Source organism: Peromyscus leucopus, chromosome 4 (assembly GCF_004664715.2).
Source record: "Peromyscus leucopus breed LL Stock chromosome 4, UCI_PerLeu_2.1, whole genome shotgun sequence".
In the NCBI taxonomy this organism is placed as follows: Eukaryota; Metazoa; Chordata; class Mammalia; order Rodentia; family Cricetidae; genus Peromyscus; species Peromyscus leucopus.
The window spans coordinates 43,191,038-43,217,455 of NC_051066.1; the positions used below are offsets into that span (position 1 = coordinate 43,191,038).

At 36.5% G+C, this 26,418-nt stretch overlaps 1 protein-coding gene across 10 annotated transcripts in view; it reads right to left on the reverse strand.

The window, feature by feature from the left end:
- Positions 1-26,418, reverse strand: part of LOC114680593 (sodium channel protein type 1 subunit alpha) — a 146,185-nt gene that overhangs the window by 46,386 nt on the left and 73,381 nt on the right. For all 10 annotated transcript variants that reach the window (XM_028853557.2, XM_028865487.2, XM_028860542.2 and 7 more), the window contains 8 exons: positions 17,550-17,668; positions 15,180-15,269; positions 13,190-13,318; positions 11,486-11,577; positions 10,666-10,935; positions 2,025-2,088; positions 1,438-1,579; positions 700-906 (listed from right to left, as the gene is read on the reverse strand). In XM_028853557.2, coding sequence (XP_028709390.1) covers positions 700-906; positions 1,438-1,579; positions 2,025-2,088; positions 10,666-10,935; positions 11,486-11,577; positions 13,190-13,318; positions 15,180-15,269; positions 17,550-17,668 — 1,113 coding nt within the window. The remainder of the gene's footprint in view (positions 1-699; positions 907-1,437; positions 1,580-2,024; positions 2,089-10,665; positions 10,936-11,485; positions 11,578-13,189; positions 13,319-15,179; positions 15,270-17,549; positions 17,669-26,418) is intronic.

Sequence of the window (26,418 nt, forward strand, 5' to 3'; positions counted from 1 at the left end):
ATGAATCGACTGGACATGCAGGAACCATGGAAACATGACCACTAAATTTTGCCAAAACAAGGCGAGATAGTCCTTCAGTTTCCTGCTTCACAGAGGAGACTGACAAATATTCTACAAAATACAGAAGTAACTAAAAAACTCTAGACTGAAGATGGATGCCCCAACATTACAGAGGAATTTTGGGTGACTATCCAGGTAGCCAGCTGTCTCTGTCATTTTAGATTTTTGGAAGTTGCTTACAATGCACTTCCTGTTTACTTAGGTAATATTATATCCTTCTGGGGTCTTGTAGTTGAAGACTAGTTACAATTATAATTTGCCTTGGTTGTGATAAAAGATAAATTAGATATGAAACCTTAGACTCACAAATATGGGATAGATAGAATATTTTCTTTAATTTTGTCAAATACAAATGAACTAGATATTATAACTGCAATTCCTGCTTGATAACTTGTTCTATTATATGTAATTTTACTATGTTAAAGTTAAAACCTTCCCTTTTTGATTAGATAGAAAAGGGAAAGTGCTGTAGGATGTCTTTCTGTATGCTGTGAATATGTGTTGATCTGATTGGTTGATAAATAAAGCTACATTGGCCCATGGCAGGGCAGCTTAGAGGAACTTGGGAAATCCAAGCAGATATAAGGAGAGAAGCAAAGTCTGTGTTGTGGAACAAGACCCATTTGAACTGCTTAGTACCTGTGCAGCCTCCTGCTGCTTCTTAAGTTGCTCCAACATCTGCTGAAACTCCGCCTCTTTCTGTTCAGCCTCCTCCAAGGTGGCCTGATTCTGTTCCTCATAGGCCATGGCTACCACAGCCAGGATCAAGTTTATCAGGTAGAATGAGCCCAGGAAAATCACCAGCACAAAAAATATCATGTATGTTTTCCCAGCAGCACGCAATGTCTAGAAACAAGAATATCAGAATTACTTTCACAATTATTTCAGTACCTGGTGACTGTGTGTCTGGCAGAACTCTGACAAAATTAACAATTGTGTCACTTCACTATTTCTTTAACCTCTATCTCTGTTCTTCTTTGACTTATACAGTCATAATCATTGTAAGGGATTCTTGGATTCACCAAGACTAAAACAGTTGATGGAAAATGATGGGCACCTCCATCAAAACCTGAGCCTTTCATAGAAGAGATCAAAAGAAAGAGATAATACTTGAGAAGGAGACAGGGCTGAAGGGAGATTTGTCTTTTGTGCAGGAGAAATTGTGTCTAAGAAGAATGAGAAATAGCATTTGAGTCATGGAGAAACAGAACAGAATCACTCTTTTTGGCTTTACTCCATTCAATATGTATTGTAATCAACAGGATAGAGAAGCCCACATCTCTGATCTCAAGTCATACTTTCTCTACTATATCATGTTTGGTTTGCATTTCATGATTCAGTTTGTATTCTTATATGCTTCTACTTTCAGATTCTCACCAGTTGGTAAAGATTTTCCCAGAAGTCCTGAGTCATCAGTCGAAACAGGGACAAAAACGCCCAGCTGAAGGTATCAAAGCTTGTGTAACCATAATTAGGGTTTCTACCAGCTTTTACACATACATATCCTTCTGGACATTGGCTGCAAATGGGGAAAAAGAAAGTATGACAAGACATTCTGCTGTCTTTTTATTCTGGTAGAAACCTATACTTATAAAATGATCTAGTCACTACTTAAAAAACACAAGGGTGTGGACACAACTCCCTGATACATTTCCCACCTTTGACTTCATAGTATATTACTAGCTGCTAGGTGTTGCTGTTGCTAAGAAACCTTTCTTCCTCACTGCGGAATCATAGCTTGATACTTATGTCAGGGAAATAGCATATATCAAAGTATTGCTTCTTGCTTTACAGAAGAAATTATTAACATTTAGATTATGTCCTTTTTTATTTATACTATAATAACTGAAAATTAGTATGCATAAAGTTAGTTGCTGTTATCAGTGAAGTTCTACAGAAAGAGATACACATATATATGGGAACAAACCACACATACTCACATCTCACACAAATGATTGGCTTACCCTGCATCAGAGCTATTTCCACACAGTAGTGCATCTAAAAAACCCTCCAGGAAATAATGATATCCTGTTTGAAAAAAAGAAAGTCACGTGACACACACTTGTACTGTGGAAAACACTAAAAGACTAGGGAAGTCAGGCCTTAGTTTCTTCAAGTGATTTTAAGCATAATGCATTATTCACTTAAACACAGGAGTTTCTCCCTTCAAATCTTACTATTATATTAAGGGTATTGATACTCAATGGTACAAGGTTTTCTTCATTGTTAATGTAAAATTAGTGACAACCATGTGTACTCATGGGGCATTTATGGGAATGTTTCAGTATTTTCTACTTTCATGAAATAAATAAGTGTCACCAGCAGGAGATTAGAATGAGAGGCATCTCAAAATTACTACATATTTCAAAATAAAAAAGATGATATATTTTCCTGTTTCCCTTCCATATGTAATATCATTAGTAAATTCTTAAAATTAATCATAATTTACATTTATCAGATTCTAGAATTCTAGTAACTTATAATGATTCAAACTCATAAACTCGATCAACTATATGAATATTGTAATGAAATGAAATATTTTAGAATGGAATGAAAACAAATCCTATTTTTTACAAATAAATGAAAATTTTAGAAAAACAATTAGAATAGGTGAACATTGCATCATATCACTGTTTCTCAGTTTTAATAAGTCTCTCCTTCCTTTCAGTAGCAACTTAAGAAACCATGTCTTCAAGGCTTTCCTCAACCATTCATTTCTTTCCCATCAAAGACTGACAATGAAGAACCCCCCTCACCATGTATCAAGTAGCATGTACACACATGATATTCTCAGGATACTCACTATGATTGTACCCACTGATTCAAAGTATTATCAGTACTAAAAATAAAGCCACACTCGTTATTCCCTATTGCTTGCATTGAACTTTGTAGTCTTTCAATGAAGTTTACTGAATGCATAGATAGGGATGACAGAAATACAGAACACATTGGGTTAAATAATCATTATTGGACCAAATAAATATTGTTGGATTTTTGTAAAAAAAAAAATACTTCCCAAATGCTAACTTTCCAGAGAAATTCATTACATATGATATTATAAAGGACACAGGGAAAATAGGGGAAAACATCATTTATATTTCCAAACATGGACCGAAGAATCTGGCGTAGGGTTTTTAGGTTTTTAAAACTTTTGGAATCAGACCATATTCTAACACACACCTCTGATGGAAGCCTTATATCTCATCAGAGGCCAGGCCAACTTCCTGAAAACTAGACAGAAGCCAAACCAGATGAACCCCAGAGGACTGCCAGCCAGGTCAGTGACTATGCACATAGCCAGAACTCTAGCCCTAAACTTCAGCAGCAAACCCCTGCTGGACTAGAGGCCATCCAGGCCATCAGAAGTCCAGCCCCCAATGCCGATGGAGATTCTCTGCTCAACCACAGGCCACATCAGCCAGAATGCCAGAGAGGAAACAGAAACCAAGGCAGAAAACACCTGTTCAACAAAAATAAATCCAGAAATTGGTACCTAGACCTATAACTCCAAAGCTAGATGCCTAAACGTTAATTGTAAGAATACAATCAAGAACAGCCAAGGTAATATGTCATTGCTAACACCCATCCACCTCACTACTGTAATCCAAACAGCTGATGCATAAGAAAGCAACCTTAAAATCAACTTTATGATGATGATAAAGGTCTTTAAAGAGGAAATGAATAAATCCCTTAAACAAATCCAGGAAAAGACAATAAAAATTGTATGAAATCAATAAATCTCTTAAAGAATTCAAGAAAACTAAGAAGAAGACAACAAATAGTTGACAGAAACCAGTAAAACTGTTCAAGTCCTTAAAATGGAAATAGAAGCAATAAAAAAACAAACTGAGGGAATTCTGGAATTGGAATATCTAGGTAAATGAACAGGAAGTACAGATGTAAGCATTACCAACAGAATACAAGAGATGGAGAGAGAGTCTCAGGTGATGAAGATACAATAGAAGAAAGAGATTCATCAATAAAAGAAAATGTTAAATCTAAAAAATTCCTGACACAAAACAACCTGGAAATATGCAGCAACATGAAAAGATCAAGCCTAAGAATAATAGAAATAGAAGTAGGAGAAGATAATCAATTCAAAGGTCAAGGAAATATTTTTAACAAAATCATAGAAAATTTTTCAAAAGGAAAAGAAAAGAAAAGAAAATTTTCCTAACCTAAAGAAGGACAAAATAATATCAAAGTATAACAAAATAATAGGCATCAATAGTCATTGGTCATTGATAGCTCTAAATATCAATGGACCAATTCCCAAATTACAAAACAACAGTTAAACAGAATAGATGTGAAAATAAGATCCATCCTTCTTTTGCATACAAGAAAAATGCCTCAACATCAAAGATAGACATTACCTCTGAGTAAAGGGTTGGAAAAATGAGCCAATCAAATGGCTCCAATAAACAAACTAGTCTAGCTACTTTAATACCTAACAAAATAGACTTCAAGCCAAAATTAATCAAAAGAGATTAGGAAAGACACTTCAGACTCATCAAAGAAAAAATCAACCAAGATGACATCTCAATTCTCAACATCTATGCTCCAAATACAAGGACACCCACATTTGTAAAGGAAACACTACTAAAGCTTAAATCACACATTGACCCATATGCATCAATATTGGGAGACTTTAATACCCAACTCTCACCAATGAAAGATCATATAGACAAAAACTAAACAGAACTACTGGAGATAACAGAAATTATGACCCAAATGGACCTAACATATCTACAGAATATTTCACTCAAGCACAAAAGAATACACTTTCTTCATAGCATCTCATGGAGGATTCTGCAAAACTGACCACATGCTTTGTCACAAAGCAAATCTCAACAGATACAAGAAAATTGAAAAAAAAAAAAAAAAAAAAAAAAAAAAAAAACTTCTGCATCCTATCAGACCACCATGGATTAAAGTTGGATTTCAACAATAACAGTATGCTACAAACTCATGGAAACTGAACAACACTCTACTGAATTACCACTGTGTCAAGGAAGACATAAAGAAAGAAATTAAAGACTTCCTAGAATTTATTTAAAATGAATGCACAACATACCCAAACTTATAGGACACAATGAAAGCAGTACTAAGGTTCATAGCATTAAGTGCCTTCATAAAGAATTTGGAAAGAGCTCAGACTAGCAACTTAACAACACACCTGAAAACTCTAGAACAAAAAGAAACAAACTTAAGAGGAGTAGATGGCAGCAAATAATCAAACTCACATCTGAAATCAATAAAATAGAAACCAATATAAATAATCAGTGAAACAAAGAGCTGGTTCTTTGAGAAAGTCAACAAAATAGACAAACCCTTATTCAAACTAACAAAAGACTAGAGAGACTATCCAAATTAACAAAGTCAGAAAAAAAAGGGAACATAACAATAAACACTGAGGAAGTCCAGAGAATCATAATGGTCATACTTCAAAAACCTGTACTCCACAAAATTGGAAAATCTCAAAGAAATGAACAATTTTCTTTCCTCTTCTTCTTCTTCTTCTTCTTCTTCTTCTTCTTCTTCTTTTTTTTTTCTTTTTCTTTTTTCTTCTTTTTTTTTTTTTTTTTACCAACCTAAGACAGAGCGCTTGTGTGGCCTGGGTAGGCGTTTCCATGATGGGTAAGGTAACCTGCTGATGTCTCACACAACCTAAGTCAGAAGCTCATTTTTTAGTAAAAGGGGGACATGTAGGGCCCTGGCTCCCATTTTGGGTAACTGTTGCCTTGCTTGCAGACCTTGAACTTGATATCCTCCCTATGCTAATTCCCTGCCAGGTTCCACCCTCCTGAATGCTTAAGGGAAGTTCCTTGTCTGTGTATCCTGCATAATGGGAGTTAACGCAAGATTGTAAAACATGGTAGTAAACTTCAGCCCTCCAGGGTTCTCCCATTGTGCTATAAGCCTGTATTTAAGACCTCCTCCCACCTTCAATAAATGGCATTCTTCATTAAAAAAAAAAGAAATTTTTTATTCATTCCTCATACCAACCACAGATCCCTCCCTCATCCCTCCTCCTGCTCCCCCACCCCAAACTTCCCCTTCAGCCCACCCTACATCCCCACCTCCGAAAATATATAGCCTTCCATGGGGAGTCTTGATAGATACCAATTACCAAAATTAAATCAAGATCAGTATAAATAATTTAAGTAGATCTATAAGGAAATAGAAGCAGTCATTAAAAGCCCCCCCCCAACAAAAAAAGCCCAAGACCAGATAGTTTTAACTCAGCACTCTGCCAAACTTTCAAAGAAGGGCTGATACCAATACTCCTCAAGTTGTTCTAAGAAATAGAAACAGATGAAACATTGCCAAATTCTTTTTATGAGACCATAGTCATCCTGATACCCAAACCACACAAAGACTCAACAAAGAAAGAGAATTACAGACCAATTTCCCTCATGAACATGATGTAAAAATATTCAACAAGTACTGGCAAACCGAATCAAAAAACACATTAAAAAATATCCACTACAATCAAGCAGGCTTCATTCCAGAGATACAGAGATGGTTCAACATACGAAAACCCATCAATGTAAACCACCATATAAACAAACTGAAAAAAAAAACAACAACACATAATCATCTCATTAGATCCTGAAAAAGCCTTTGGAAAACCAAACACTTCTTCATGAAAAAAGTCTTCAAGAGATCAGGGATAAACGGGACATACTTAAACATGATAAAGACAATATACAACAAGACAACAACCAACATCAAATTAAACGGAAAGAAACTCAAAGCAATTCCACTAAAACCATGAAAAAGACAAGGCTGTCCACTTTCTTCATATAAGTTCTAGCTAGAGCAATAAGTCAACTAGCAGAGATCAAGGGGATACAAATTGGAAAGGAAGAAGTATCACTAGTTGTAAATGATTTAATAGTATACATAAGCAACCCAAAAAATTCTCCTAGGGAACTCCTACAACTGATAAACACCAATAGTGAAGTGGCTGGATACAAGATTAAAACAAAAACAAAACAAACAAACAAAAAAAAAACCAGAAACAAACAAAACAGTAGCCCTCCCTGTACAATGATAAACGGGCTGATAAAGAAATCAGGGAAACACAACCCTTCACAATAGCCACAAATAATATAAAGTATCTTGGTGTTACTCTAACCAAACATGGGAAAGACCTGTTTGAAAAGAACTTCAAGTCTTTGAAGAAAGAAATTGGAGAAGATATCAGAAGATGGAAGGATCTCCCATGCTCATGGATCAGTCAGATTAACATAGTAAAAATGTCCATTTTACCAAAAGCAATTTATAGGTTCAAAACAATCCCCATCAAAATCCCAACATAATTCTTTACCAACCTTGAAAGAACAATACTCAGCTTCACATGGAAAAACAAACAAACACAAAAAAACAAAAAGAAAACAAACAAACAAAAAACCCTAGAATAGCTAAAACAACCCTGTACAATAAAAGAACTTCCATAGGTATCACCATCCTTGATTCAAACTCTAAGAGTAATAAAAACTGCATGGTACTGACATAAAACAGACATGTGGATCAATGGAATGGAATGGAATTGAAGACTCAGACATAAATCCACTCACCGATGAACATTTGATTTTTGATAAAGAAGCCAAAATTATACAATTGAAAAAAAGAAAGCATCTTCAACAAATGATGCTGGTACAACTGGATGTTAGCATGTAGAAGAATGCAAATAAATCCATATCTATCATCCTGCATGAAACTCAAGTTCAAGTGGACCAAATATCTCAATGTAAATCCAGATACAACGAGTTTGAAAGAAAATAAAGTGGGAAATAGCCTTGACTGCATTGTCACAGGAGACAATTTCCTGAATAGAACACCAGTAGCACTGACACTAAGATCGACAATTAATAAAATGGGATCTCATGAAACTGAAAAGTTTCTGTAAGCTAAGGACACTGTCAAGAGGACAAAATGGCAGTCTACAGAATGGGAAAAGATCTTTCTTAACTCCATATCTGACAGAGGGCTGACTTCCAAAATACATAAAGAACACAAAAAACTAGACATCAACAAAGCAAATAATCCAGTTTAAAAATGAAGTACAGATATAATCATAGAGTTCTCGACAGAGGAATCTCAAATGGCTGAGAAGCACTTAAAGAAATGAACATCCTTATACATCAGGGAAATGGAAATCATAATGACTCTGAGATTCTATCTTACACCTGTCAGAATGGCTAGGACCTAAAATTCAAGTGACAGCTCATGCTGGAGAGGGTGTGGAGCAAGGGGAACACTCTGCTGTTGCTAGTGGTAGTGCAAACTTGTACAGCCCCTTTGGAAATCAATAGGATGGTTTTTCAGAAAATTGGGAATTTATCTACCCTGAGACCAAGCTACACCACTCTTGGGCATATACCAAAGGATGCTACATCATACCACAAGGATAGTTGCTCAGCTATGTTCATATTAACTTTACTCTTATTAACTAGAATTTAGAAACAACCTAGATATCCCTCAACTGAAGAATGGATAAAGAAAACATGGTACATTTACACAATGGAGTATTACTCAATTGTTTAAAACAATGACATCATTGAATTTGCAGGTAAATGGATGAAATTAGGAAAAAATCATTCCGAGTGAGGTAACCCAGTTCCAGAAAGACAATCATGGTATGTACTCACTCATAAGTGGATATTAGCTGTAAAGTAAAGGATAACCATGCTACAATCCACAGATTCAGAGAGGCTAGGTAACAAGGAGGGATCAAGGGGGATGCCTGGATCTTCCTGGGAAGGGAAATAGAAGAGATTTTTGTAGGTGGACTGGGGATAGTTGGAGATGGGAACACGAGGGACTAGGTGGGGGAGCAGTGGAGGGGAGAGTACTGAAAGAGGACTGGATACATGGGGCATTTTAGGGTGAGGCAGAAACCTGGAATGTGGAAATTCCCAGAAATCTAAAAGGATGACCCCAGCTAAGACTCTAAGCAACAGGGGACATGTATCCTGAACTGACCATCTCCTGTGACCAGGCAAGATTTCCAGGGAAGGGATTGGGACACCAACCCACTCATATAACCTTCGACCTACAGTCTGTCCTGCCTATGAGATGTGCTGGAGTAAGGGTGTTGCAGAGATTGTAGGAGTGGCCAACCAATGACTGTTCCAGCCACAGACCATGACACAAAAGTGAGCTCACCCCTGACACAGATTGGAGACCTTTTCTGAGTAGAAATGGAGGAGAGGATTGGGGTGGGCAGAGGGAAGGTCGGGGGAGGGACTGGGAGAAGAAGAGAGAGGGGAAACTGCAGTTGGGATGTAAAATAAATAAATAAATTTAAATTTTTTAAAAAAACTTTTTGGAATAAAAGAGAAATTATTATAATAATTTCAGGATATACTTTTGATTCCCATGTTTATAAATAAATTATTATCTCTTATTTTGTGGGTTCACATGTTTGAATGGATGTACCTGTGTGTACAAAAAAAATATCTCATCATGTACAAAGCCATGTGTTGTCACCAATATTTCCCTGTATCCTTGCACAATCCAGGTTGTCATAGTAATTTTTAGTGGTCATATTTAGCAAAGGAGTTTCACAAACTATATTTTCTTTCACTGTTATGGCTGTCATTTGAGAATGTACACTAATGGAGTATTCTAGGAAAATTCTCCCTAACTGAATTCGTTAGCCTCCTACATGACAACACAAAAGAGAGTAGTATTAAGCAGTAAGAATTAGAATAGTTATAAGATTAAACATTATACGTGTGCAAACCATGGATAAGCTGCTTAACACACTTCTTCTTATTATTAAGAAAGAAACATACTGGCAATATAGCACATTGTGAACATCGTGAACCCCCTAAATAAACATTAAAACCATTTGCCCAAGGTTATGAAGAAACATAGTGATTACAAAGCAGAGTCCCTTTCCTAGTATAACTGCAATAATATGGTTACTTTGGAGACAAACAGAGGGGACTTTCAAAATGTATAGTAAAAATACACACATTCTCTCTTTAAAGTCCTCTGTACTTTATGTTAGAGGTTGTATTCTAAAGTGTTCATGGATGAAACTGTATGCTTCCTGGAATTTTCTTTAAAGCATTATGGTAAAAAGTGTCTGTAATGTAATGTAAAAGAAGAGACGGAGTCAAATTTTAGCAGCCAGCAGGTCTGGGTGACAGGCACTTAGTGTCTTCATGTGCTATCGATTATCTTATCCTACCGTATCTGTGAAGCCCCCGACGCCTGACAGTGAAATGGAACACTTCCAACAAATTTCAGTAGTAAAGAGTAAAGGCAAAATAAAGGTGTTTTCAACTATCAAAAGTTAAAAAAAAAAGAAAAGAAACAGACAAATGGCTAGGGGTGTGGCTCAGTAGTACAGTACCAGCTCAACTTGTGCAAAGTCCTGGGTTAGATCATTAGCGCTCTTGTCAAAGCAAACAAACGATATCCAGGAGAAAGAAATGCCAAACAATAACATAGGTTTAAATATTTTAAGAAGTTTCATCAGATAATTTTCTAAGTGATGACAACTTCCTTGTGTTCATCTTTTACTAGTCCATGAATAGACAGAAGGCAAACATTGAAAGAATAAGTACACAGAATGGTAATTCTTACTTGAGTCTTGAATATATGATTTCCAGTCAAACTCAAACACGGTTTCATTTACAAGTGTGCCGTTATAATCTCGAGTCACATTCCTCTCTATGCTATGTTCCTCAAGGGAAGAGTTGGTGGGAGGCCATTGTACACATTTATTCCTCAGGTTGCCCATGAAGAGCTGCAGCCCGATTAGAGCAAAGACACTGAGACAGAACACAGTGAGGATCATGACGTCAGACAGCTTCTTCACCGACTGGATCAGGGCCCCCACGATGGTCTTCAGTCCTGAAAGAGAGACGTTTATTACTACGAAGCCCTAAACATCTGAAGTAATAAATCCTTCACACAATTCTCTTGAAACAATTGAGTCATTGTATAAGTCCCAAAATGCTGCCAAAGGCAGGTAAATTTATGATATAAAAATAATTTAGAGTAATACTTCATTTTAAAACAAATCTTCCATGCTGGTGTAGGTTATTCTTTATTATCATATAATTTGTCTTTTGTTAGAAAAGAATAAGATTGTTTAACACAAGTATCAATAGGTATAATGAATAAAATTTAATATATATAATAGGAAATAAATCCTTCATAACATTGACATTAGAAAATACATTTTAAAGTAGAAATTACTTGGAATGCATATTAGAGTGCCTACCCATTAAATACAAAAGCTGATAAAACCTGTAGGGACAATAAGAGTGATATTATGTGAAGCACTCTGTCTTATGATTCTTGGCTTTCTGTAATGATACATGTTAAGCAAGGCGGCCCATTTGAAAAAGTCCCAGAGTTAACTCAGTGAATAATCTATACACTTACACATAGCTCTCACCTGGAATGACTGAAATAGTTTTCAATGCTCGGAGAACTCTGAACGTTCTCAACGCTGAGACATTGCCCAGGTCCACAAACTCTGTCACATATCTGTAATAGGGAGTTCACACACAAACACAGTAACAGGATGCAAGGAGACAATTACCTTATGCTTTATATTAATCACATCTTACCTAGAATTGATAAAATAGTTTTTAGACTCAGTGCTCTAAGAGTGTGAAAAGCTGAACATTACCCAGGTTTACAAACTGTTACTCACCTGTAGAGTTAAATCAAAATTGAAGATTTGGAGGGACTTAATGTTTAACTGGCACTTTTATGAAGACCCTTTGCTGTTTTTAAATGATAGTAGTGCAAGTTGCAAATTAAAGTTTAGAATTCATCACTGTAGCCTTGTTATCATAATAAATACCATTACACTAAATGTAAATTCATAAAATATACATCTTTGATGCCATTTGGAAAGCAAGATAATCAAAATTGTATGTGATTTGGGAAAATTATTAAAGAGTAAACAAGCCATGGGCTATGGTTTCCGTTGGAAAAGAAATAATATGTGAAATCATCCAACAGAAATTTAGCTATTATAATAGATTGTCTATTGTCCTATTGTTGAAGACAGCATTTCCTAAAATAATGTTTGAATATAAGTTGGATAAATTAACAATAGCATTTTCTGTGGCCCAGTGCTGCTGTGTCATTATTTCTGTTTTATTTTTGAGAAAGAGCAGTCCCAAATACCATCCTGTAAGCTGTGGTTGAAAGGCACAGGGAAGGATTGCATATCCTGATCCAATATAAAGTTATAAAATTAAGACCAGACAGCCAGTATTTACACTTCTGAGTACATCACTACCATCTCTCCTCTTATATACCCCTTCAGACCTGCTGATGCCCAGAAAGTCAGCTGCCAAAGATGGGGTAAGTGGTGTTAGTTCACTGTCCTCCATACCTACTTTCACCTATTCCTGTTACTTTCAGCTTCTCTTTCTGGAGGCAGTTCATCACTTGCAAAAGAGAGAAGACAGGAAAATGGGAAATGAGCATAGAACTAGTCTGAATTGAAAGGTTTATGTTGAGTAAAAATAAAGAAGGCCATAAAGAGAGAGATGAGAGGAAGAATAAGAAATGAGTTTGAAGGGAAATAGAGGTTGGGTGTATCTGCTTATAATCCTTAGAGATCAGTTGGCTCATAAAATAGCAATTTAGCAAGTTTATAACGCACTGAATTTCTTTTTGTCCTGTGATCTTATTTTCAGCATATTTTGATGCATGACTACTTGCTTTCTACTATTCCACAAAGCTAACAAAAGAAACTATGGAAGGGGTGTGCACAACATGAATAAGAAAGATCAGTGCAAATGAGCAGAGCCAGTACACGTTTTGCTGCTGTGAGTTATAAAACCATCCTCCAAGTCAGATGAAAATAATTTACACTTTTAACTTATGGGGTGTTTGTGTGATAAGACCAGCATATATGAAAATTTCAGTTAGACCATCATTGGTATTAAAATTGTTGTTGCAACTACTCCATATGGAACAGTGGAATGGCCTTATTCTTTTGAGGTAAACATTAAAACATAGAGTTCCATTGCTTAAATCATTCCAGCATGGTTTATCATTAAAGTATACTGTTTAAAATCTGAGCTTGGACAGAAAACCAAACTATATTCTCTGAAGTTTCCCCAAAAAAGGCACTTACGCAAAGGTAATGACAGTGAAGTCAAGCCAGTTCCATGGATCACGAAGGAAAGTAAAATCTTCTAAACAGAAACCCCTTGCAATAATTTTTATTAGCGATTCAAAAGTATATATTCCTGTGAAGGTGTATCTAGAAAAAAGTAGTCAACAAGAGTTAAGGACATGGTAGTTTTCACTCAGAGTACATCAGTTTCCTAATATTGTTTTCTAAAAAAAAAAAAAAAAAAAAAAAAAAAAACAACTAAGCCACTTGATTTAGTTCCACAGAGAGAAAACACCACATTAATTTAAACTTGACTTCCCTGATGGTTAGTTTAAAAAGTCAATTTGACAAAGCCTACAATCACCAGGGAAGAGAGTCTCAATGTGTGCTTGGCTAGCTCCGGCTGGCTTGTGGGCACATTGACTGCCATAACTGATAGGGGAAGCCCCACCTTGAAATCAGGCAGCACCATTTCTGGATTTGGGGCTCTGGGCTGTAGAAGGACTAGCTGAGTCCTAAGCATGCCCATGTTTGTTCTGTCTCTGGTCTTGCCTGTGAATGCAATGCCACCAGCTGCGTCAAACTCCTGCTTCGACTTTCTTGAAATAACAGTGAAATCTAGAGTTGTGAGCTAAAAGAAATCCTGTCTCCCTTAAGTTGATTTGTCAGGTTATTGTATTGTAGCAACAGAAATGGAACTAGAATAAATACCTACTGCCTGAAGGGTCATTATTTAAGCTACTCTTAGAGCAGTGTGAGAATACACGGCATGCATAGTCCATCCAACTACTTTCTAAAAGGGCTTGGTGTCAACAGAAGCAGAGTTTCCTGAGAGTTAGCCGGTAAGGCTACAGGTTGGAATAGACAATCAGTGATACGAAGAAGCATAATATGATTCTCCTTGAGAAGGAAAATAATCTCAATCTCAATTTTTAAAAAAGATTTGGTTTATTTAGTTAGTTGTGTGTGTTTGTGTATTGCATGTTAACTTAAATACTTTCAGAATCCATCCTGTACACTGCTTAATTTTTTTTTTTTTTTTTCAGAATCTGTTCATTTTTCTCATGGGCTTCCATCTAGAAGCATTGAAAGAAGAGGCTTTGGGAATATTGTGTGTATGTTAGAGTCAGCAGCCAGAGAGTCATAGGGGTCAGAACCTGGGCAGTGTGAGGTAAAATAGCTCGGACTGGAACAGCCATAGCTCACAAAGTATGCCCCTCTTCTCCAATGGTACCCCCAGCATGGAGAGATTCTCAATATCATTAGTAATGCTTCCAGTTTTTGAAAATGCTACTGGAACTTTCAGTTGTCTGTTAGCCTTTAATCGATTGAATCTCCAAGTTTTATAATCTTGAAATTTCAGTCAAGTTATTGTTGATTACACGTGAAATAGTTATAAATCTGGATAATATATGAATGCCTCATGCTAATGAGACTAAATGTTGTTTTTAATGTAGCATTTACAGCTTAACCTTTTTGATTCTTAACTAACCAAATTAATGTGGAATTTGTCTGAAATGAAAGCCTAGCATATATCTTGTTTATATTTCTGCAATTATTTTCATTGCATTTTTTTCAAATACTAGATCCTAAAAGAAAACCACTGAGTATTCTGTTAGACTTCTGTTAGCTACTAACTAAAATGTTGGGTGCAGTGGTATACAACTTTAATCCCAGCACTCAGGAGGCAAATGCAGGTGGATCTCTTTGAGTTCCAGGCCAGCTTGGTCTACAGAGTAAGTTCTAGGACGACCAGGGCTACATAGAAAAAACTGTCTTGAAAACAAAATGAAACAAAACAAAACAAAACTACAAGTAAAGGAAAACCTAGATCCAACACTTTTAAGCCTAGGACTCAGAGAGTGTTGTCTTATTGTATAATTGTATCTACAAATGACTTTATTATGTATACTCTTCAGTTTTATTTAAAGGGTACATTGAAACATGGTTTCAAAATTTCAAATGTATGTACATGAATAAATATTTTAAAACATATAATTGAACTTACTCTACATTCTTTGTCCAGTCAGGAGGGTTGCTCATTGTCATAAACACACAGTTTGTCAAAATAGTGCACATAATTAACATGCTGAATAATGTAAGTTAGTGTTAAGGAACATACAAAAGAAAGTTCACATACTTTATTTAAAAAGCAGTAACACTGAAAGACCCAAATCTCAGTGCAATATGACTCATGGATAAGCATGTGCCTGTGTATTATCTAATCCCCTTAAATTTCACTTTCTTCATTGATCAAATATGCACAATAGTGTGACCTCCACAGTTTCAGATTAAATAAGAATATGGGCAGATGTAAGAATACAAGCTATAAATGCAGCTGTTTTTAAATCAGTATGATTACCTCCCACAGAACTTGGGCGGGGTTCTATTTCTGTGTTATATGGATTTGCAACATCTTGAGCAGAAAGCATTAATTTGAATCAATTTACACAATTAGAATTGTAAATTGTTGAGGAAGGTGTATTTTGTAATACTGGAATTTCTTCTGTAACAGAATTTATGAACGAATATACCTATGGTCAAAGCAGAGTATGGTACAAAGTTCTGGGCTGCTGTGTTTTGAGTGAGTTTATGCAAGTTATAACAGTGTTGGAGAAGATAAAAAGGGGGCACTCTTGAAGGTCAAGGCTCATCATCACTTGAATGCAATTGAAATCCTACACAGCAACATGCTCTTGGGCCAGTCACTTGTCCTCTGTGTACATTCATCTCCCTATGTCCCCACCCACATTCATACATGGCTGTTAACCATGGACAAACTTGGTTGTTTGGTTGTGTAGATTAAAGAAGTTAATGCATGGGGAATGCTTACACACAATGCCTTAGAGAAGCATATATGTGCTGAGTGATAGGTTGAATGAAGAAAATATAAAAAAATTGTAGCTATGAAAGTGGCCTTAAAACATTTCAGAAACCACAGAAACAATGTCTAAGCTGTAGACAACACAGATGGTTGATACAGGATCTTAACATACACGTTTTCTGCTAGAAGATCAGGTGCTTTTACTACTACAGATGACTGGCCAAATGGAATATTACCATCAGGTGTAAAGAAAGTTTTCATCAAATGTCCACATGAGGGCACTAGAAATACAAACTAAGATAGAAAAGCTTTTTAGTGTTAAAACAGTGAACACAGAAATTTTTTACGTGTTAAATCTTTTGTTTTCAGTAATAGCCTATTGACAGCATTAAGGAATTTCTTGTAATAACTTGACTCAAAAAGGGAATGACATTTACCTTTTTTATTGTTTTTGCAACTGTTATTATTTTGCTTTCTGTTATTTTTCTTCCTCCTTTTGTTAGTATAGTGCTATGTTATTTATTATTTTTTTTTGTTTTTTATTTTTTGACTTAGTTACTTTTTTATATTATTGGGGGAACAAATCAAACCCATGGCTTTAATCAATACTTTAGATTTTAGAATGTAAATTATTTAAATCTTGCTAGTATGACCTTATAAAACTTATAATAGCATTTTATCTTAATTATGGCCAAGGTCATCAAAAGAAATTCAGTCTAAATGATTTTTCACTGATCAATACCCACATTGGAATTTAGTTGCAGAAACCTTTGAACCTTAGTGGGAACCACAGAGCCCAGCCCCCTTCAACCTCTTAGAGCAGCTTCAGCCTTTTCATGAACATCTCAGTCTTTACCGAACAGGTAGTTTTGCACTGTAGAATCATATTCAGTGGCTTAAATCTGATATTCACCCAATACTACTGTACTGCATATAAATCATCAGAAAAGTTGAAAAATTAGCTAATTCTGGAGTCTCTTGAGATTCTTCTATGATTACAAGGTCATTGTGGGTCCATTAAAATGGCATATATCATATCTGTGACTAACCTGCAGTTGATTTTGAAAGTAGATTTTTTTTTGTTATATGAAACTCTATGCGACTTTATATAGATGGTAATGATAAATGTGATTATCTTGTACAAAACACAGGGATTCAATACACATATGACAACTTGTAATTGTCAACCTGACTGAATCCAGAATCATCCAGGAGACAGGCCTCATTACATGCCTCTGGGGAATTATTTTGACTGCTTTGTTAATTCAGATGGGAAGACCCATCTACAGTGGTTGGCACATTCCCTGGCTAGAATCATGGAGTGCAGAACAAGGTTTAGGGCTGGAGGTGTGTCTCAGTGCATATCTGAGGCCCTGGGTTCAATTCGTATCACTACAAAATAGAAAAAATAGATTTGTGTGACCAAGCAAAGATGTTAGTGGATATGATAAAAGCTATGGAGTGCATGCACATTTTAACTTAATTATAATACATATAGCTATAAAACACACAATTTATACAAATAGTTAACATAAATCACTTGCAAAAGGATATGAGTGTACCAAAATCTTAATAGCTATTTTCCTAAGAGGATTGAAGGGAGTGAGGATGTACAGGGCGGAGGTGGCACTGAACCGGAAGATGGCCTTCCCTTTATTCAATACTATAAAAGTCTGTAAGATAGGAACAAACACAGAAGCATAAACTCTACTTTGTGCTTTCCAATAGTGTTACATCAATAATTCCAATTTGTACATCCAGGACAGTCGCTATCAATGTGCACCATGAACATCAGCTCTCTCTGGATCATTTATGTCCTAGACAGGAAACCTATGATAGCTCTTACCTTCCAGAGCACACTTACCTGAGTTTGCACACCAGCTAGGAGAATGTCCTTATTTTCTGAATATTTTTATTTTAAGTGTCTTATTTAAGCCAATGTTTGACATTGGGACATATTTCATTTTCATTCTAAAATTCTTAAGAATTCCTTTTCATAATGATTTGTTTGCCTAGGTCAGATATCTGGAAAATTAATCCTGTAGAATGCAAAATCATTCAACAGAACTGAATGTTTTAAAAATAAATATTCCTTCACTATCTGTGCTTATAAAATAAACATTATCACTCCACTGGTAATAGGAAACAAAAGCAGCTGCCATCGAGCACACTTGGGTTAGATGGATATCATCCAGTCATTGATTTCTGGAGGCCAAGCTCCCTGGAGAGTATCCTGTTGACCAGGAGTGCTAAATTCTGTATTGGGATTTCTGAGTTAGCTGACACATTGAATTCTAATCCCAATTGACTCCTAAATGCGTGGAGGAAAAGCTCAAAGTCTCCAGAGAACTCAGGACCCATAATTATGAACAGAGTCCATCCCAGAAGCTGGACTCACTACCCAGCAAGGATCAGTGTGCAGAGCAAAGAAAAAAGAAAAAAAATGACTCACCATGCAGTGGAGCACTATGGGACACTCTGACACAGTTCTTGTAAGGCATTTATCGATATTCAGACTGTGCATAAGTGGGAGGACAAAGCCGACTTCTCTGTGAACGCCTTACTAAAGAGAAATAATTCTAAGGTTTTTATTTTAATTTCTAAATGTGGGGAATTGAATTAAGGCCTCCTGCATGCTAAGCAAGTGCTTTACCACAGGGCTATATTCCTAGCTCAGCGTGTGTGTAGTGTGTGTGTGTGTGTGTGTGTGTGTGTGTGTGTGTGTGTTGAATCTCTAACTCAGAGTCTTATACAAGTGATCCAGCACTTAATAATGACCCTAGCACAGTTATTTTACATGTTTGTGCATCGATTCCTTAAAACTAACTTCTAACATATACACGTATATCTACATAGACCTCCATTATGATTAGCATGCTCTATAACATGCTCTTTGTTTTTGACTAAGAATTTTTGATAGACTTCTTCTCCACATTTAAACTTCAGGTCACTAATAGATTTTTCATTTTGACTTCAATATTTTCAAGTGGAGCAATCCTCAAATGCAGTGTTGCTGTTTGAAAATAGCACTTGCTATCTGGTATATGGGAAGAAATGCCCTAAACGTGCCATGAAAATATCCCCTAACCAGTGCAGGTCTGTTAGTCTCTTCTGGGCTGTGACAAAAAATTCAAGTACCAAGAGTAAAACCTGTGTTTAGAAAGTTGCAAGGCAATTTGGCAGGCAATTTTATGTCTGTTAAATACAGTAATAAAATAATACAAGAGAGTAGGTTGTACTGACCCATTTCATTTCAGTTCTTTGGCAACTAATGTCACTGTATTTCATAGATAAGCAGAGTAACAGAGACCCCTATCCCCAGGGTGGGGAAATGCTGCACTAAGCCTGCTTTTTGACCACATTCCCTCTCATCTCTCAACTCAAGGAGAATACCTTAAGAAGTCTATTTGTGGGAGGAACACATTTCCCAGGTGCTTACTCCAGTGTCAATTGCTGGTGGACAATTCGTAGTCCCCTTCATTCTCTTTGAGTCATTCAATATTTCTGTCCTGAAATGACCCTATGATATCATCATCAAACATGAATGGACTTTAGCAGGGAAGTGCCTTTGCCTTAAGAATATGAGCATTAAAGGACACAGAAAGGGCAAAGCTTAGGATTGAATGTCATTGTCTCTTAAACTTTCTGCCTATACTTCCTTTTCCAGAAACATACTCAGAAAAGGTGATAGAAACACTGGGAACTAGAGTAGGAACCATAGGGAAAATGTAACTAGTAAGAATGTATACTCTTTAACTAAGAATATTATTTCAGATAATATTATAAGCTAATTTAGTGATAGAGATGACAAAGGAATTTCAGGCCTACTATGTCCTCCACTATAGACTGGAGGGTGAGAAAGAAGACTTGGGAGAGTCAACAACAGCTGAGTCGACTGAGAAATACCCAGAGTCATTATAAGGAGATTGGCTGCACTCAGAATTCCCATGACACAGGTTCTTTGGCCAGCTTCTGTTCAAATGATGAGCAAAAGAAACTGATTATTTGAATGGGGACAGCTCCAACAGGTATACGTATTTGAATATTCGGGCCTCAGATGGCAGAACTGTTTGGGAAGGATTAGGAGGTGTGACCTTATTAGAAGACATGTGTCAATAGATGTGGTTTGGGGTTTTTTAAAGTCCATACCATTCCAAATTAGCTCTCTCTCTTTCTGGTGTCTTTTGGCTGTGGATCCAGTGCAAGCCCTCAGCTACTGCTTCAGCACATGCCTGCCTCTTGCCATGTTCCTCACCATGATGGTCATGGACTCATATGAGTTCCCAAATGAAATGCTTTCTTTTATAAGTTGCCTTAGCCATGGTGTTTTGTCATGGCAATAGAAAAGTGACTAAGACAGAAACACTTGACAAAAAATAGACAAAAGAGAAGAGAAATCAATGACAAAGCTGAAGTGTTAGAGAGGCCAGTGGATGGGAAAGGAATAGCAGAAACTGCTCTTTCACACAGTAAGTCAAAGGCAAGATTCAGAAACTTAGCCTAGCAAGAGAGAAAGCCAGGAAGGAATTCTAGACACCAGAAGTCAACAAAGCGGTTTTTATAAAAACATTGCACCCCCAGTGTGGATAAGTAATTGAATATTTGAAAATCCAACAGATTGAATTAATACTTGGGTGTAATTCTTAATTTTTCAGGCTTTCAGTCTTTTAGGATGTATTTGATACACTTATTTGTTAAATGCAAATAATTTGTAACTTATTTCATAAAGAATTTTGTGTGCAATGTGTGAATCCATGTAGTTTAGTTGAAACATAAGACTACTGAGGTTTGACTGTATGGCATACTTTCTGTACTTTAATTTTTCATAGGATTTTCTTCCATCACTTCCAAGGATTGTAACAATAACACCAGCATTGCTGAATCATTTTAATGGTTTTTCCCATATTAATGCTATACTCTTTTTCTCAGGTCAAAATATATATGCTCAAATACAAGCTTCATATATGTCACTCTGAAGTGTTTATGGGTTTACTTTCAATAGCCTTACAATAAAGAGTATCCAAACTTAGCTGGCACCCTATTATATGTAGAACTGTAATCATTATCAGGCCAGTAAATTTGATTTAGAACTTAAGGTTACTTTTCACAACTAGTCTGCTATTTATTTCTTTACAGATCTGTATCTGCTATCCTCATAATTTTGACATAGTTGAGAAGTCAGTTTGCAACTGCAAAGACACTCAGAAGAATGTTTCTCTAAACCATGGTGTTGAAGGTACAGCATGGGGAGGAGAATCCAAAGGGATCAAAGTTCACTTACAATGAAGAATTAACTCCAAATATACCAACCATCTGGATATCTTTGTCTTCTCTATTTACACATACAACATATTTACACAATCACTTCTCGCCTTTTGGCTAAGATCAAGTGTAACATATTTACACATACACATTTTCCCTTTCAGGGAAAAATCCTAATCTACTGAAGATAACAGTACACTGTTAGCTGAAGAACAAATACTATGTGAGTTTAAGCCAACAAATATTTATGCAGTGTTCAAATGCATAGCATTTTTGGTTTCTTAGAAGAATGTGTTAGGTGATGATATAGTATAATATCTCATCATCCTTGTCATCTACTTAGGGTCAACATAGCTCCCAAAGATAATTTTAATTACACTAAGTGACTTCAACCCAAAAGAAAACTCCAGACTTGGAGGCAGAGGAGGAAAGACAACATCAGCTCCTAGTCTGAAATGATTCTTCACACTCATGGCTGATATGAAGGTTCACGTGAGTGGTCCCAGTGCCAAGTACCAAGAGTCTGTCTTTTAGTAGAAGCTAGCTACATTTGTGTCTATTCCTTAAACCTATCCCTCGGTTCACTTACTGTAAGGAAAAAACAAGGGCTTTAATGTTGTCACTGCAATTGAGTCGACTTATAGGTACTTTGTGAGAACATTTTAATATGGGAATAATTTTCTTCCTCAGAACAAGTTTTTAAACAAGACACTGTGGATAAATTCAGATCTAATCATAATGTATAAAACATCATTTATAGATGTATTTGATGGAATGAAGCATTCATAACCACCTTAGGACTGTTCTGGTCTGTCAAGTATCTTTTTATGTATATTCACTAAAGTTAAATAATATTTTTGCTGTGCTTATACAACAAATAATTAAGTAGTATGTATATGACAGACACTTGAAAAGCAGCATGGACCTAATTTAGGTGCAATTGTTGATTCCAATTGAAAAGTTGACTTTTCAGTACTGTATTTGCAAAGCTTTGTGCTGATCCTGAAAAGAAAACACACGTATGTAAGTCCTGGCCCTTAGTTGTTTACAGTTAAGGGAATGCTAGCTACCAACAGTAGCACAAATGAACGTAGAAGGAGAGATGGAGGTGTAGATAACCTAGCACTATCCAACACAAATATATTGTAAAATAGAAACCTGAACTGTAAACAAAGATTTCAGATTCTCTAAGTACTACAGGGAAAGCAAATGAAGAGTGTGAAATGCACCTTAGTGGTGTTTCCTTTAACCCAATGTAACTGAAATACTGACATTGGGGGATAAAATGATATCAAAATCATTGAAGTATTTCATGTAACTTTTTCACACTGTCTCCAGTCCTCTAAATCCAGTCTCACTGTGTTTTAAGTACTCACAGCCACCCTGGGTGATATCTACTGTGCAAACAGAACAGATTTGACCTAACCTCAACTACTCATTGACCAACCAAGTCACACTTGTCAGCAACCTTGCCAAGAAAACATCATTTCTGGTGTTAAAGAAAATACAAGGTGGTTTGATGGAAGACTGATAGGCATCCCTGGTAATGAACATTTTAAGGATCCAGAAAAAAAAAATCAGGGAAAAAATACAGCAGATTTGCCTCAATTTAAGAAGACAGATTCCAGAACTGGGTACTATTATTACAAAGCTGTCTCTGTTCTTTCTACCTGTGAGATTCTGGACCCTACTTTTCTATGACTAAGTCACTTCACTTATGGAAATATCTGTACTGGGCTAAACCACAAGCTGTGATTTCAATTCATGGCATCAGAATTGGGTATGCAGCATTCCATGCATTTTAAAAAAAATCACTAAAATGATTCTACAATGGCAGGGTGATGCCCCTGTTTACTGATTAGTGATTAATCACCAGTAATTCCCCAGTTCTCAATGATTATGCGAAATATATGAGTTAGACCCATTTATTTGTCACAATCGGATAATCTCTCTCATATCTGCACCTATAGAAAATGACTTGTTGCTATGATTATTGTCAATGAGGAAACTTGAGTTTGATAAGTAGTGTATTTGTGTTTTTGTTTTCTAAATACGTAGCCATTGGTTGAACCTTTATTTCAGTCTAGAGCCCATATTCCTTAAAGTACACCATTAAAACTTAAGTTCTAACTTTACATCTCATCTATAAGTTATCAGAAAACTGCCACATAACAGGGATGACTCCAAATGCATTAGCTTACCTTCTCTAAAAGTTAAGCTGCAGCCAAAGGCAAAAGATGACATATGAAAGTAAGCTGGATGACAAGAAATATTTAGAAGTATCACATGCAGATGTGGAGGCTCACTCATGTAATACTAGCACTCAGGAGCTGAGGCAGGAGGATTGCTGTGAGTTTGAGGCAAGACTAAGTGATAAAGTAAGATCCTTTCTCAAAAAACAAAACAAATTAGTAATGTATGTTATAGGCATATATTTATAACTGAATTTATTGTTTGCCTGAAAGTTTAAATCAGAGAACTTTTCAATTTACACATCATGTGTGTTCTAAAACTGTATCTGGCAGTCAATCCCTTTGGAATTTGAATACATTTTCACATAAGGGAGTAAACAAATGTGTCTTTCTTCAAATTTCAAACTCGATGTAACTTTCCTCTCCAGGTGCTGGGATCAAAGCCAGGATCCAACAAGTGCTAAGTAAGCAGTCTTCCACTGAACTACTCCCTGGTCTTACTAATGAAATTTAATTCCGAATTAATGGTAGTTGGAACTGTATCACTATGTAGAAGAAAGAGGCACTCTAGAAATAGTAACAGAGCTCTAATTTGGGCTCAGGTGTACATCTCTCCTCCATACCCCTCTGGTGGTCAGAATGGGAAACTGTTCTTACTCTGGCAGGGAGAAGAGCATGTTCCCTGTCTTTCCCCTGCTGGGAAGGCATGAGGTTCTGCAAGGTGCAGAAAGAAGGGGAGTCACGTGGCAATAAGAGAGATGCTTTGAAGCTTGGGGTGGGAACACAGATGGCAAGAGATTCCTATCGGTCCCCATCACAGCGCACGTGTCTCCTTCCAGCCCAATCCATGGTGTCTGTCTTTTCCCTCTCTGAGAATCTTTAAGTGGCCTCATCTCCTGCCTCCCCCCATCCCCCTTGTATGCTGTGACTTTAGGCAAATATTTTCCTCCTTGTTCGGCTCCTGGGTGAATGAAAATCTGTCTCACAGTTTCTCTCACAGCATTTGCTTTTCTGCAGCTCACTAACTGCAACTCTATCTAACACAACCTTCATGTGGTTGGGGAGAAGGTCTTTAAGCTATGGATTGCAAACTGAAATGACAGAGACTGGAAAACAGAAATGGGGGCCTGAGAGTCATTGATGCCACATTTATCAACTTGATGAAAATCACTCAAAAGTTAAACAATACAGTGCACATATAACAAAAACAGTCATGGGTATCAATACTTCACAGTTAGGTTTTGTTTTTAATTTTGGTTGTATAATCATACAAAGGAGAGGACTGTGTATACAGGAAAGATTCTGGTAAATTATTTGTATCGTTTCTCAGGTTGGAAGAGAGAATGGGGCTTTTGGAGAGAATCCTGTGAGGTTATTTGCCTTAAAAATAAACTGGATATTCTTTAAGATGTACTAAGTGATCCCTTTAGCTAACTTTAGACCCATTAGAAGATAACAGACATGTTGTACTAATGTTACTAGGTTAGTTAGTATCTTCCTCATATAATAGCCCAGGTCTACTGTGTTACCTTCTTTTATGTTTTCCCTATTACTGGAACTTGTCTTCACATCTCAATTTAGATGCAATTTCCTTATTGAATCACACAAATTAAGTTTTACATTGAGGTTCTACATAAAGGTGTATATCATCCACTCAGGACCAGGTGGGAAGTGTAGTTGAATTATATTAGATGCTGATAGTGAATATGAAAGATTGTTTTTAAGAAGCAAGAGCTTTGGGAAATGCTACCAGCTTACTTAATAGTTTTAAAATCTTGGGCAAAGTACCTAACCTCAGTTTTATTGGTTTTAGATAGAGACCAAAGCTATCTTGAAAGGATCTGTAGGGCAAACAAGAATTTAAGTATGCAGGTGCATAATATGTAGGGGAGGTAGCAATTGTTCATTTTTACCTATCTGGAATAACTTCTCCAGAAGTTTTTGTCTCTTCATTGTGGAAGAAATCTCTGCCTGTCCACATAGAAGTGTCTCTCGTCATTCAGGAAATGATTCACCATATGATACTCACCTGGTCCAGATGACTATCACATCCCCTATTCACAGTAACAGACCATGCCAGCTGATTACAAGCAATTCTAGAGCTTTCGTTAGAGTTTAGAAAATATGTGCATTCCTTTTTTAAGGTTACTCTGCTGTAGATGTTAACTTAGTGTGACTGATGGCTATTTCTGCCACCTTGTGGGTGAGCCCGCCTACACACGAAGCCAGCTAGCATAAGCAAATGCAGAGCCCAAACTGCGGAAGGGCTGTCCTGATGGTGTCACTTTAAATGCTGTGTCTTTTGTTATTCAACCAGATTTGGCCCATACGTTTGCTTTTTTTCCCTTTCTTTTCGTCTTCCCTTGAAAGTAGTTTTGCTGAGTTTTTTTACTTTTATTCAAAGAGTCTCTTAACAATATGATGGGTGCCTACTAAATGTCAAGGGTCATTTAGTTTGCCCTGGGACTTTTTCTTCGGCAGAGACTGAGTGGACAAATAATGACAAATAAGGAAGAATGGGGACTAGGAGAAAGATTCAGGGGCTGCTGAAGCAGGTTGGAGTTAAGGCGGTGTCCAGGTGACAGCTATTCTAGAGACAACAAAATAAAAACTTGCTACCTCAATCATGATCACTCTTGTGATGACAGATCAGGCATAAATGTGAAGCCTCTTGTGTGAGGTTTCTCATAGAGCCCAAGTACAGAGATGGCGTGCATTGTGTTAGGACTGTTGGAAGAGAGGATGGTTTTTTAAAAAAAAAAAATTGTTAGGAGACTTTCAAGGACATGGTACAGTTTTTCAACGAATACATTTCTATATTCCAAAATATAACAAGGTTCTATTTTCACTACAGATCTAAAATATCTTTCTATTTCTAGTAAAAATGCCACATTGTCAAAAGGATATTTCTTCCCATGGTACTAATGAGTCATCTGTAATTTTAAGAACATGAGAGGGGAGCCATTTTC